Genomic DNA, 13,694 nt, shown 5'->3' with positions numbered 1-13,694 from the left:
ACACACAGTATATACACAAATCAGCCATAACATTATGACCACTGAGAGGTGAAGTGAATAACATTATCTCATTATAATGGCACCTGGAAATGGGTCGGATATTTTAGGCAACAAGTGACCATTTTGTCTCTGAAATCGAGCAGAACAAATGGGCAAGGGTAAGGATTTGAGTTACTTTGACAAGGGCCAAACTGTGATGGCTAGACAATTAGGTCAGAGCAACTGGAGCTCTTGTGGGATGTTCTGGTCTGCAGTGGTCAGGACCTACCAAAAGTTGACTTGGCCTCCAAATTCTTATGACCTCAAGCGAATCCAGCATCTTTGGGATGTGCTGGACAAACAATCCACGGAGGCCTCACCTTATAACTTTCAGGATTAAAGGATCTGCTACTGACGGCTTGGTGCCAGATACCTCAGCATACCTTCATAGGTCTAGTGGAGTCCATACCTTGATGGGCCAGCAAAAAGGGGGACCTACTCAATGTTCGACAGATGTTATGGCTGATCGGTGTGTGTGTGTATATGTATGTATATATATATAAAATCTCCTGTATATAACTAAATATGCCACTATATGGCCAAATGTTGATGGAAACCCCCACACCTGCCTATATGACCAAATGACTGATCTGAGGTGTTTACACTGAAGGGTGCTGCTAACGCTACAGCATACAGCCCATTGTACACTTCTATTCTTGTGGAAACATCTTGGGAAAGGTGCATTCCTGATCCAGCATGACTAATGTACAAAACCCGCTCTGTAAATACATGGTGTAATGGTGTAATGGTGTAATGAGTTTGTTTTGAAGAAACTCAAGGTACCTGAACAGAGCCTTACTGAACACCTTTGGGATGAATTGGAAATAAAATCTAATCTTGTCCAAATTCAGCACCTGACCTCACAAATGCTCTTTTTTTTGCGGAATGGACACAATTTCCAAAAATCGTGTGGAAAACCTTCCCAGAAGAATGGAGGACTCTGTATTTATGCCTGTGGTTTTCTAAAGGGATTTCTAATAAATTCATACAGGTGTGATGTTCAGGTGTTAACAAGCATTTGTGCCAGCTCTCTTCATTAACAAAGGGGTGGGACAAATGCAACCACCTAATTTTGTAAACTCCTCCACATCTGTATAACTGTTGGAGGCATGAAAAACCTGTGCACGGTGTCGTTTTCTTTTTTTAAACATTTATGTTTATTTTTAGATATACATTGTGCTTTTCTTTTGTCCAAAAGAAATCCATTTATGACTGGACAAGTATCTGAATATTCACTCTTAAAGAATAGGCTCCTATCTATTATCCTCCCCGTCCCAGATGTATGATTACCTGCAACCCATTACTTCAATGTTGTCAGCCCTTGGCCAAAACATTGGCTGGATGCTTCTGCATAACAGTGCAGTTTCTCTAGCTCGGCTGTTTTTCCCATCATCAGATAGGTAACAGGCTCAGGAACCTCCCACATGTATGAGATAGTCACCCCATGGGTGGCTCATCTTCAGTCTATGAGTTTCTCAATCTTCTGATGTTGACCACCATTTTAAAGTCTATTTATGGCTTCCCTTAGAACAAGCTATTAAATCTGCACTTATTTTGTTCCTTGTTGATATAATTTCTGTTGGCACCAGTAATATTTTATTTATATCAAAGCCAGGAAATGATGATATTTCAGTTCTAGGTGAAAATTGGCTCACCCTCAGGCTTCTTATGCTATCTGGGGATGCCAATGGTTACATGTCTGCGCTGGACCTCCTAAGTCATCCCACTTGCTTTTACTATATAAAAGTGATCTCACTCTTCATGAATTTCAGATTACATGGCAAAGGAGGAGGGAGACTGAACTTAAGACAGGCCTAGAGAGACTAAACGCAGGGGCTACATGACTGGGGAAGGTGGGGGGAATAGTCCCTGGAGAAGGGGTTAAAAATAAGATGGGAATTATCTGTTCTTACCTGATTGGACGTTGGGGTCAGGTGTCCGGGAGGAGCCGCACAGGTTGGAAACGCAGGGATGAGGGCGTTCTTTCTGGAAAATCGACGGAGGAAGCAGGTTGTCCCACCCTCCCTCCATGAATGTTGTGGTTTCTGATGGTTGCAAGGCTCTTTTTATGTGTCAGCAGCTTGGCAGGTTAGGGGGTCTTTGGGGGGGTCTAAAAATCTGAGTCAGTTACACAAATGGGGGGCCATCAGCTGGTATGGGTGCTTTCCCATGTTGGTGTCAGTATTTATAGGGGAAACCTGGCCCCTTGGAACTTGAGAGCAGTAAATGTCCTCAAGCTGGTTGGGGTGCGGCTGGGGACATGGGAGGAGTTTTTAGGTGAGACCTTATTTGGGCTGTTGGGCACCCAAAGAACCCTTCTCGTATCCAACAGTCGTTAAGAGTATTTATTTGTATATTATTTGGTTTATTACTTTGGTTATTGTTAAAGTTGGTTTGTTTAATAAAATGGCTCCTGTGGCCGTTAAAATCCATGTCGCATAATCTGTGTGTTTATTGGGGGTTTTTAACAGAGCTGGGAACCTGACAGGGAAACCCTCACTGCTGGAACATTGCAAAAGCACCTCACACCCATAACTGAAATATCAGTGTAAGATGACCATAGCCCTTAATATCCAAAGCAGATATGCTTCATTCATTCTATACAAGTATCCTTTACTTCTCTTGCTATTATACTTTACACCACATGAAGCTCATGCAGTACACATGGCACCGGGCACTGCTCAACTATGTATTGTTGGCAGCAGCATGTGTAAAGTTATGATACCAGATAATTACATGCATTGTGGTAAGTAAAGTATAGTACAATAACTTGTACTTCCTTTAGCATTCAGGAATCCTCCACACTGTTAGTGTTTCCATAGCAGTCTTTATGTAAGCAGAAGAAGCAACATTGCAGGGATTTAATAGCTGTTCATACAGAACAGCATCTTCTTCCTTCTCCTTTAAATGTCTATTCTCTTGTCCTAATCCTTCTGCTGTGTACAAGTCTAGGAGACCCTCTGAGTTAAACATGTAGATCAAATCAAGACCTATAATGATCTGCCTTGAGGGTTCGCTATCTGCTGGTTGTCTCTGCAGCACACACCCGCCTTTGTCAGGGAAGTGCCTAAATAGACTGCTGAACATTAAGGAGTGCCTGATCATAGTCTGTCCATGCCCTAAATTCAGGTCTTCCCGACTTCTGTCTGTTCATGCCCTTAATTATTCTTAAAAATTGCTTGGACTGCATTTGATTTTCCCGATCATCAGCCTTTTATCTCTGATTATGGCAGTCATTGCTCTGGCTACCTGTCTGAAACCTAGTCTGTGTTTAGGATCTCTGCATCTGTGCCTGATTCAGAGCCGTAGCTAGCTCCTTTTGTGCCCTAGGAAAGAACAGAAAATTGTGCCCCCCAACAGGTGTGTGCAGTATATGACGTCATGCGCCCCGCCTCCAGAATGGCGGCGTGCATGCACATAATGCGCTGGTGGCCAAATCTAAAATGTATTTCGTTTGACGAAACTAATGAAAACATTTTTAGTTTCCAGGGAAATATCAGGGGTCTAAACAGACCCCTGACATTTCCCTTTTGAAATAGAAAAGGAGATTGAGGACACAGAGTCCTCTGCCCATACAGGTAGGAGAGAGCAGTGGGGATCCGAGGAGAAGCTGGAGCCTGTGCCAGTCCTCTTCTCCCTGCCGAGCTGTGGCTGTGTTGGCCGCCTGGTGCCCTGTGCTCGCCATGGCAACAGGGGCGAGAGGGCGCAGCCAGGACCAGCCTGGCTACGCCCCCTCCCAGCTGCGACTGATGCGAGTGCCTCACTTGCCACATGGTAGCTACAGCCCTGGCCTGAGTATACCACCACTATCTGCTCTGATCTTCTGTCTGAGGATTTACACTGCTCTAGCATCTCTCCTGCAGCTGTCACCCATGGTCACAAAATGGGTCCACTGAACTCTATGACAAGTATAGGGATAAGAACTGTAGAAGGACTTCTTAGTGTTTTCTTCCTTAGAAATCCCATTCATATGTACAGTAACTCTCCAGCATCTTCCGTTACAAACCTTACAGAGATTTTCATTCCATGCTGCTTGTTTTTGACCATCAGAACTAAAGAAATCTTTAGACAGCCAGAGTTGTATAGTACAATTTAATGCTACTTTCCAAAAAAGAAAAAAAAACCCCAAGGTTAAAAATTAAATTGTGTGTCGATTGGATTCAACTGTATCTCAGCAGAGAGGAAAAAGAAACAGGAGGGAGTTCATAACACCAAATTATTTTCGGAAATCTTATGTTGACATAACTTGAAATTAAGCCCTGTTAGAAAGCATTTTGTCCCATCTTGTAGAAATAGTTTCATATGACCATCAAGAAATAGGTTTTAGAGGGTATTAAGGTACACAAGCACTTTAGAGGTTGAAAAAGATGATACCAATAAAAGCCAATGCTAAAAACGCAACCATTCCTTTCTTCCTGGTTTGTTTCTGGCTTCCCTTGCGTTTTTTCCAGACGAATCAATAATGTGGTATATACACATCCCCCTCCTCCCCCCCTACTCCTCTTGAAATATAGAAAATAAGAGTTCCAATTATGCAAACAGAGTAGGATTCATTACATATTTGTATGCATTTTCCTACACACTATTGGGTTGTAATCTCAACAATTTCGGCAAGTGTGCAAATCATCGTATATTCGGCACGGTTTAATGCTTATCATTTAGTTGTTGTCCTCGTATCGCTTATCTCTTGTTTTCCCACGGAGCAATAACACAAATGTCTCATTTCAGAAGCTCCACGGTACACCGTTAAAAGGAGATCCATGCCAATGTTCTTGATCTCCATCTGGCCCCACCAAGCCTTCTTCTGAAACGCGTCTGAAAGTCACTTTAGAGACTCCGAGGGGGCGTTTTTTTTTTGTTTTTTTTCTCAGTTATTTCAAAAGACAATAAATGAAAATAAGGACTCTTAAGATTACCATGAATTAACATAATAAAAATAGAGAAGACAAAGTTTTTCTCCAAGATTTTATATTTTCTCTTTTAGAATAAAATAGGAGGCTCTTGGCTGTCTTCAGATAAAGGTCTGGAAAAATAGAGCAATGAGTAAAGAACATCCACCATGGACCAACTGTGAACTGGAAGAAGGAACCTGGGAGTTGAAAACTTCGGATTTCATTTCATCGGATCCTACTAAAAATGGCTCATCTTTTGCGGCCTGTAAAACAAAGGTAGGGACTGTTACTTAAGATTAAAAGATAGTCTAGTTGATTTACATAAATTTTTTTTTATTCATGATAAATCACGATATCAATACGGTCAGAGGAGGAAAAAAAATGAGATTTGCTGTAGAGCCATTGAATGGCCATGAAGGAGTACACTAGGAGTGGCAGGAAAGCAGCTTGTCCTCCTAGCTTTTAAGCTAATTGAACTATTAGAAAACATAATTATGCCTTGCTTTATATTTTTTCTCTGTATAATTTCCACTTACCTTGGTGGGCTGTATGCGGACAGTGAAACTCTCTTTGACTGCAGGAACAGAAGCATTACTGTACTTCTCTTCTTTGTGAAGTGGAGTCGTGGAGGGTACTGATGGATTCACTGCTGGATTTAAATTGGTCCCATTGCCAAAAGCATGGATAGCATTTTCTGAAACGCAAGTAAAAACATTAAGTAAAGAGGAAACAACAGATTCTTTAAGAGGGTTAGGGGGTTGGAGATGTGGCTGAGTACAAGAAGCCTCAGTCTAAAATTGAACAATATAGTAATGGCCACTATATTGTCACGGCAAGGGCAAAAATTTGTGGACAACTTATCATCACATCTACATGAGCTTGTTGGACATGCTATCACTAAACCACGAGCATTAATATAGAGTTGCCCCTCTGCCCTTCCCTAAATCCTTTGTGAGTGTAACAGCTTCCCTTTCTCCTGGAAGGCTTTCCACCAGATTTCGCAGTGTGTCTGTTAGAAAGTGTGCCTATTCAACCAAAAGAGCATTTGTGAGCTCAGGTACTGACGTTGGACAAGAATATGAGTGCCTATTCTTGAGTTAAGGTCAGGGCTCGGTGCAGGTTACTTGAGTTCCTCTACACCCTTGGCTCTCAACTGGTGGGTCGTGACCCAAAAGTGGGTTGCGACCCTGTGTTCAGTGGGTTGCCACATGCCTTCCACTTTTCTAGGTGAGAGGCTCCTCAACCTCCCCCTAGCGCAGTACTGTTAGTTCTTGCCCCAAGCAGCCATTTAAAATATGCTGCCCAGTGCTGAGTGTCAGCTTGAGGTAGGGTGGGCCACGAGGGAGCTCCATCCATACATGCACTGCTTACAGCTCCCTCGCATGTCCTGTAGAGGTGTCTGGACCGGAGTGACGTCACATTCTGGCTCCCGGCACCTCTACAAGGCATGCAAAGGAGCTGTACAAGCAATGCACATATAGATGGAGCTCCATTACAGCACAGCTGGAGTGAGTATGTGTGGTTGAAAGTGCTTGTGAATGTGTGAGATTGTGTCTGTGGTTGTGTGTCTGTCAGTGTTTTTGAGGGCCCGTTCACACTAGTACAGTACGTACTAGTGTGAATACTGTGGAGGTACCACAATGCAGTGCGTTCCATTGCCGTGCGACTTGGGTCACAACTTAATGATCAAGGACAAATGTGGGTCTGGAGGTTACACAGGTTCAGAACCACTGCTCTACACCAATCTCTTCAACCCATGCCTCTGTTGACCTGGCTTTGTGCACAGGGACACAGTCATGCTGGAACAGAAACGAGCCTTCCCCGAACTCTTTTCACGGTTGTCTATATTGTCTTTATATGCTGTATCATTAACAGACCCTTCACTGGATACACATGGACTTTAGGTGAGTGTCCACAAACTTTTGGCCATATAGTGCTTCAGCCTACTAGCATTTGCGTAACTGAAATATTTAGATATGCTGTAAGTTATATACTGCCATTCATTATAAGCTGAATCTGTGGCAAGAAGAGCAATATTAAACAAGCAGCCAACCTGTAAACAGGTACCAAAATGATGCAGTACAAACTGGTCTAAAGAATTTTCTATGAACTTGGAGAGCCCTCAAAACCTTAATATGTATGTAATGATATCCTCAACTTTGTTCTGACTCTGAGATATGGCAAGCCTCCACTGGCCAACTAATGATGCTTTGTTAGTTACTAAAACTGTAACACTTAACCTGTCTACCTTCTCCACCTTCAAAACTTGGTGAGTCCCTGACCTGGAACATGTTTGTCCTGAGTCAGTAGCTCAATACGTTTTAAAGACAAGATCAGGTAGATGCCTCCCTTGCCTGTAACATAAAAAGCTCATGTTTCTCTCCAAGCAGAACCCTAACACCTAACCAACCCCTAAAATCAACTATTGTACCTAAACATGCAGCCTAGCCACCTGAACATTAATATTGGCCACATATATGACATTTTCAGGCAATTGACTGCAAAAACAATGAAAGCTATGAATGCAACCTACTCCTAATATTTTCTAGGGAAACCCTACAGTGCTAGGTTGCCTTGATCTGTTCAGTTATGTTTGCAATGAACCTGGTTGAAAGTGGTTGTATTTGCTTGAAAATTGCCATGTGTATGTCACCATCTTAACTTTAACTCCCTGACCTCTGATCCTAACCCAAATCCATTAAGGAGCCCTTCACATTCGTAACGCTTTCTGTAGTGTATACATCCATAACCCATCTTTTACCATGGCCATCAATCACACATTCTTCAGCCCACAGGGAATTGTCCTTGACCAAGAAAGGGAGAGTTGGTTGTGTTTGCCAAAGGTTCCCAGTGCTACCCTGCTGACATCCACATTGATCCAATGGGCACCCCCCATTAGGCACTGAGACTACCTCATGTTGCCATGTGGTTCCTGCTTTGGACATTTGGCTTCCTCTTCAGTAACCATTTCAACAAGTAAAGCCACCATGTGTGACTCCTCCATTTCCGTTCAGTGACAGCTTAGATGGAATAAGATGGCTTCTCGTCAAATTTCCCTAAGCCCTCATTCACACCTGAGCATTTCCCAAATGGTGACAACACTTAACATAGACATCCCTATTATATTCAATGCATGATGCCCTTTCACATCCCTATTATATTCAATGAGTGATGCCCTTTCACATCCCTATTATATTCAATGAATGATGCCTTGAGCATTGTGCTTCTGTTTGTCATGCGAAAACGTACATGGGCTTTTCTTTTTAGCCAAAATCATGCATTTTCTGACCCCGTAGCCTTTAATGGAAAGACCTGGAAACATCGGCACAATCGTTTTAGCTTTTTATTTGTTGCGCTTTGGCGCCTAACAACCAGTTTCCTCTTCCTAGCAACCTCAGGCTTGTGAACAAAATGGAGGATTCAGGAGTGTCCATGCTGGATGTGGAGACTTTCATCCACCTGGTGAGGGCCCACAAGAACCTCTATGACCCCAGTGATGCCCATTACAAAAACCATGGCAAGCAGGAGAGGGACTGGAAACAAAGCTTAGATAGCACAAGGCACCACACAGAAAAAAACAGGAAGCAAGTAGAAGGGCGACTATGATATGTCGTCACAAATGATAATGCTTTCCTTAGAAAATGGCGGAAAATGCTCATGCTTAGTGTCAACCATCTAATTTTCACACATAATGTCCTTTTTTTTTGTTTTAGGTTTATCGATCTGCGAGGCTGGCTTAGAATAAAGTTTTGTGCCTTGCAACCTTAATCAGATGTTCAGATTCCAGAACTGAATAAACACAGCTCTCTGCTGATTGCTGCAGCCATTAAAGAGGCCAGTGAATCACAAAGGCCAAAGCAATACATTAATCTTTCCTCCCTCCAGACCGAGTGGAAGAACATGAGGGGCTTCTGTACAGCTTCTGCTGCTGCCGCACACTCTTCTCCAACTTTCCACAAACACTAAGGCTGGGTTCACACCTAGGCGTACGGAATATGCGCGTTTGCCACGCGTTTCGTGCCGCGCGCTTTTACCGCGATTTGCGGTAAAAGAAACGTGTGACAAATGCACGTTTCTGAGGGCTATCCGGCTGTATCCTAATGGATACGCGGGGCAAATACGCCCCAAAGAAGCTCCTGTACTTCTTTGGGCGTAGGGCGTTTTGCAGCGCGTTCCTACGCGCTGTAAAACACCCAGGTGGGAACCAGGCCTAAAGACAAAGAGGAAAAGCAAAACCAGATTTCCAGACCAACATTATGGCACCTCTTTGGTTAAACTTGCCACCTTGTATTACTGGAGTCCTTGTTTTGAAATGCCATAATATACGGCAACAGTATCATTTTATTTTAAATTGCTCTGTATATCATTAGTCTCTTCAGGATTTAGAATGTTAAAGATATGTCCTAAAAGTCTTCTACAAACCTTTTAGGCTGCAATGTCCAACTCCTCTCTCCTTGTCGTCCCCTGCCCGCTGCCTTTACTGGCAATTACTAGCTGTCAACGTGATAGCTGGTAACCGTTTTGCAGTGCACACAGAGTGCCAAAGTGCAGCTGCTTTTGTGTACAATGACAATTGCAGTCTGCAAGTGTTGCTGAGTAAATACAATGAATCAATGTATTGTTTCATTAAATTTACTATTTCATTTACTATTTCATTCATATGTAGATTCTTCTAGTAACTACACAATATGGGGGACTCAGGAGTGTCCATGTGGAGACTTTCATCCATCTGGCGAGGGCCTACAGGAACCCCTGTGACCCCAGTGATGCCCATTACAAGAATAGTGATAAGTGGCAGAGGGCCTGGGAAGAGTCTTTAGGAAAAGTTTTAGGCTGCCTCTCTAATGTCCAAATCTGTTCCCGCTGTCCTTACTTCCCCCACCGTCTTTACCAGAAATTACTAGCTGTCACAATGAGAGCTGGAAATTGTTTTGTATTAAATACAAGGAGTGACTGGAGGAGTCAAAATGCAGCCACGTCTGTGTGAAATGACACTTGCAGTCTGCAAGTGTCACTAAGTAAACACAATGATTCAATGTATTGCTTCATTGTATTTAGTATTTTTTTCATATGTAGTTTCTCCTAGCAACTGATCAATATGGAGGATTCATGAAAGTCCATGCTGAATGTGGAGACTTTCATCCATATGGTAAGGACCCACAGGACCCCCTGTGACCCCAGTAATGCCCATTAAAAGAACAGTGGCAAGCAGCATAGGGCATTGGAAAAGTTTTAAGGATTCAGGAGTGTCCTTCGAAATGTGGAGACTTTCATCCATCTTGTGAGGGCCCACAAGAACCCCTGTAATCCCAGTAATGCCCATTATAAGAACAGTGGTGAGCAGCAGAGGGCCTGGGAAAAGTCTTTAGGATTCAGGAGTGTCCTTCCTGAATGTGGAGACTTTCATCCATCTGGTGAGGACCCACAGAAACTTCTGTGACCCCCAGTAATGTCCTTAATATGAACAGCGAAGAGCAGCAGAGGGCCTGGGAAAAGTCTTTAGGATTCAGGAGTGTCCTTGCTGAATGTGGAGACATTCATCCATCTTGTGAGGGCCCACAGGAACCCCTATGACCCCAGTAATGCCCAAGCAGATACGAGGATGACATATGATGTCACAGATTATACCGCTTTCCATTGGACAAAACAAAGATGGCTGAAGCTTGAACATACATGAAAAAAGTCCCATGTTTCTGAACTTTTCAATTTGGTAACTAATGGCTGTGTAAGAGACTCAGTTACCTCACCTTTTCAAGTAGTAATAGAGTCTTGTGCCGTGTTAGCTCTCAATTAGTGCAGAATTGTCGGAATTTAGGTTCTTTCTAACTTAAATTAACAAAGATGAAAGCTTTTGGGATTCCTTAGATCCCTTTGTCAGGCTACGTACCTTTCATAAAATCTGACGAAGGGATCTAAGGAATCCTGAAAGCTTACATCTTTAATAACTCAGGCTAACCAATACAGGGTATCACTTAAAGTGCAACTGGATCCAAAATGTTTTTGTAAGTTTTGTATAGAGTGGAGAGGGATTTTAACACCTGTCAGTTTGGCCCCTTAAGGGAGAACTATGGGGTTAAGTCTTTTGCCCATAGTTCTCCTTAGGGTAATGGGAGGACACAAACTAGCGCCCTCCCGTCACCCTAGGCTCAGTATACCGCGAGCTGTAGCTCGCGGTATACTGAGACGCCACAGTATACCGCGAGCAGCTGCTGGCGGTAATACTGAGACGCCGCAGCTGAAGCGGATCCCGACAAGGCAGAGCCAGCTGTACCCGCCCCCTCCCCCGTCCGTTCCGCCAGTCAGCGCTGGCGGATTGGAGCGGGGAGGGTGGAATCCAGCCCCTCCCCTGTCACGGCAGAGAGCCGTGACAGGATTGAGAGGTGAGAGAACGCCGGTATGTGTTTGCTCACCTCCCGATCTACTGAGCCGACGTGTGACAGTCTCATTGTCACAGGTCGGCTAGATCTATGAGGATGAGTGAAAAGCACTCACCTCATAGTTCTCCTTTAATGGACAACGTGACAATGTCTCTTTCAAGTGGGCCTGCCATTAATATTCACATTTCTCATACATCAGTAGAGCAAAGGTCATCAGTACCAAGTCATAATATTAAAAATGCCTCTTTCTTGCCAGGAATAGAAAGCAGTCTCTTATCTGACCTAAAATCTAGGCAGGCTAGATCACATGATCTTTGGCTACCAATGAGCACTGTGGGTGTTCCCATCATTAGAGGATGCAGCAAGTCTACTGAGCAGAGCTTGTATATGTACTGATCATATAGGATGTTTAGGATTATTAAACAGTATATATGGGGAAAATAATAAGATGTACAATAAATAAAGACTTACGGAGGCAGATGTTGTTGGTGAAATAGTGTAGGAAGTTCTCACACTCTTCCTGCCGGTTTCCGCTCGTGTTACAGGTGCACCAGGGGGCGACGCTTGAGGATGAGTTGTCTACATAATTCGGGGTAATAGGACTGCCTGAGGAGGAGACAGATACAAAGCTTAAAATCACAGATCACATCTGTCATACTGGGAATCACAAAACTAACAATAAATCTGTATTTCTATATTGAATCTCCATAAGTTCTATCTCACTCCTAATAACCAGATCCATCTAGAAGATTGTAAACTTATTGGAGATGCCCATAGGATGTACTTCCTCAATGAACTGACACCATCTCAACGTCCGAACGATGTAACCTATGCTTGCTGGAAGCAATGCATGATGGGATATGTAGTCTTGAGAAATGGAGATTGTACCACATCAAGCAGCAGGGAAATAGACTCAAAGCACACTGGGAATCCAGGAAGTTGGTGGAAGTGATGGGCAGACGGAAGACAGCGCTCACTTTTTTTCATGTAAGCTTTGATTGTATTATCAGAAACACCTCTAGTATGTATTCCTATTACAATGCTGATGTCATAACAGGAGAGGATATGCTGGGACTTAACAACTCCTTTAACCCTTTCTCTGCCAACCACCTATGATGTACATCACTGGCAGCCCCTCTAAACAGACTTCTGTTGGCTTTAGCTGTCGGGAAGCTGTTTAGCAGTGTAAAGCCGATGGTCGGCTTTACACTGGAAGTTAATCTGGTGGCTGAGCTGCTGCCAGATTGTTTCCACGGGACGGGGAAGAATGTGCCCCCCCGCCCGATACCTCATCTTTGCTTCCCAGGCTCCGTTGTGAACCTGAGACCGGCATCATGGGTGTCGGCGGGTAAAAGGGAGAGAGACCAGAAAACATCCGATCACCGATCTGCTCCCTGCTGAATGGAGCCATAAGCTACGCTGATTGCATCACTCCCAGGTCCTCAGCTGTCATTACCCGGCTAGAGAAGCCGGGGAAGAAGCTATTCCACCGCAATCTGCACTTCAACAGCTTCTTGGCAGTAGAAACGTGATCATTAGGGGTCTAATGTCACCTTAAAGAGAACCTGTCACCTCCAGTTTGCTATCACAGAGGGGGCTTGACCTCATGTCACAGCCATAAAGAAAAGTAAAAAAAAAAAAAAGAGGTTTAAAAAAAATAAAAGTAAAATAAATGTAAAAATACAATTTTTTTTTAGGTCCCCCGACCCCACGAACACGCCCATACTGACGTAAACATGCATTGGGTGCGCCTACTTACAAAAATGATAATTGCGCCACACATGTTAGTTATTGTCACGTGCACCAGAGTGAGAGCAATAATTCTCAGGCCAATATTCATGGTTATATCTAAAGCGATGACCTGCAGGGGCTTTTAAAATGTTGCCTACAGACAATTTGGGGTACCGTATTTTGTTGCTTTTTAAACAAGGGGTATTATATTGTGTTTTTGGGCACTAAAATGATTTTTTTACTGAAATTTTGACTTGCACTAACATCATGCGATGTCAAAATTTGTAACTGTCGCCATTTTATTCTACAGGGTTCAGCAAATTCTGGGGGGTTTAAGTAATTTTCATGCCTAAAATGCACTAACATCATGCGATGTAAAAATTTGTAACTCTCGCCATTTTATTCTACAGGGTTCAGCAAATTCTGGGGGGTTTAAGTAATTTTCATGCCTAAAATGCACTAACATCATGCGATGTAAAAATTTGTAACTCTCGCCATTTTATTCTACAGGGTTCAGCAAATTCTGGGGGGTTTAAGTAATTTTCATGCCTAAAATATGGATCGTAACAAATTGTGTGCAAAAAATTAACAACAAAAAAACCCAAAACGCAGTGGCAGCGAAAAGGTTAATGGTGTGACTATGGGGGGGGGGGGG

At 43.3% G+C, this 13,694-nt stretch overlaps 1 protein-coding gene across 1 annotated transcript in view; it reads right to left on the bottom strand.

Annotated features, from left to right (window-relative positions):
* Nucleotides 1-4,117: 4,117 nt before the first annotated feature.
* LOC108792216 (GDNF family receptor alpha-4-like) overlaps nucleotides 4,118-13,694 on the bottom strand; it is a 387,381-nt gene continuing 377,804 nt past the window's right edge. The window contains exons 7-9 of the mRNA XM_018562938.1: nucleotides 11,780-11,914; nucleotides 5,468-5,625; nucleotides 4,118-5,194 (exon numbers count right to left, since the gene is read on the bottom strand). Coding sequence (XP_018418440.1) covers nucleotides 5,051-5,194; nucleotides 5,468-5,625; nucleotides 11,780-11,914 — 437 coding nt within the window. The 3' untranslated portion in view covers nucleotides 4,118-5,050. The remainder of the gene's footprint in view (nucleotides 5,195-5,467; nucleotides 5,626-11,779; nucleotides 11,915-13,694) is intronic.

Source organism: Nanorana parkeri, unplaced genomic scaffold, assembly GCF_000935625.1.
Source record: "Nanorana parkeri isolate BGI_ZX_2015 unplaced genomic scaffold, ASM93562v1 scaffold615, whole genome shotgun sequence".
In the NCBI taxonomy this organism is placed as follows: domain Eukaryota; kingdom Metazoa; phylum Chordata; class Amphibia; order Anura; family Dicroglossidae; genus Nanorana; species Nanorana parkeri.
This window is presented reverse-complemented; position numbering and strand designations above follow the sequence as displayed.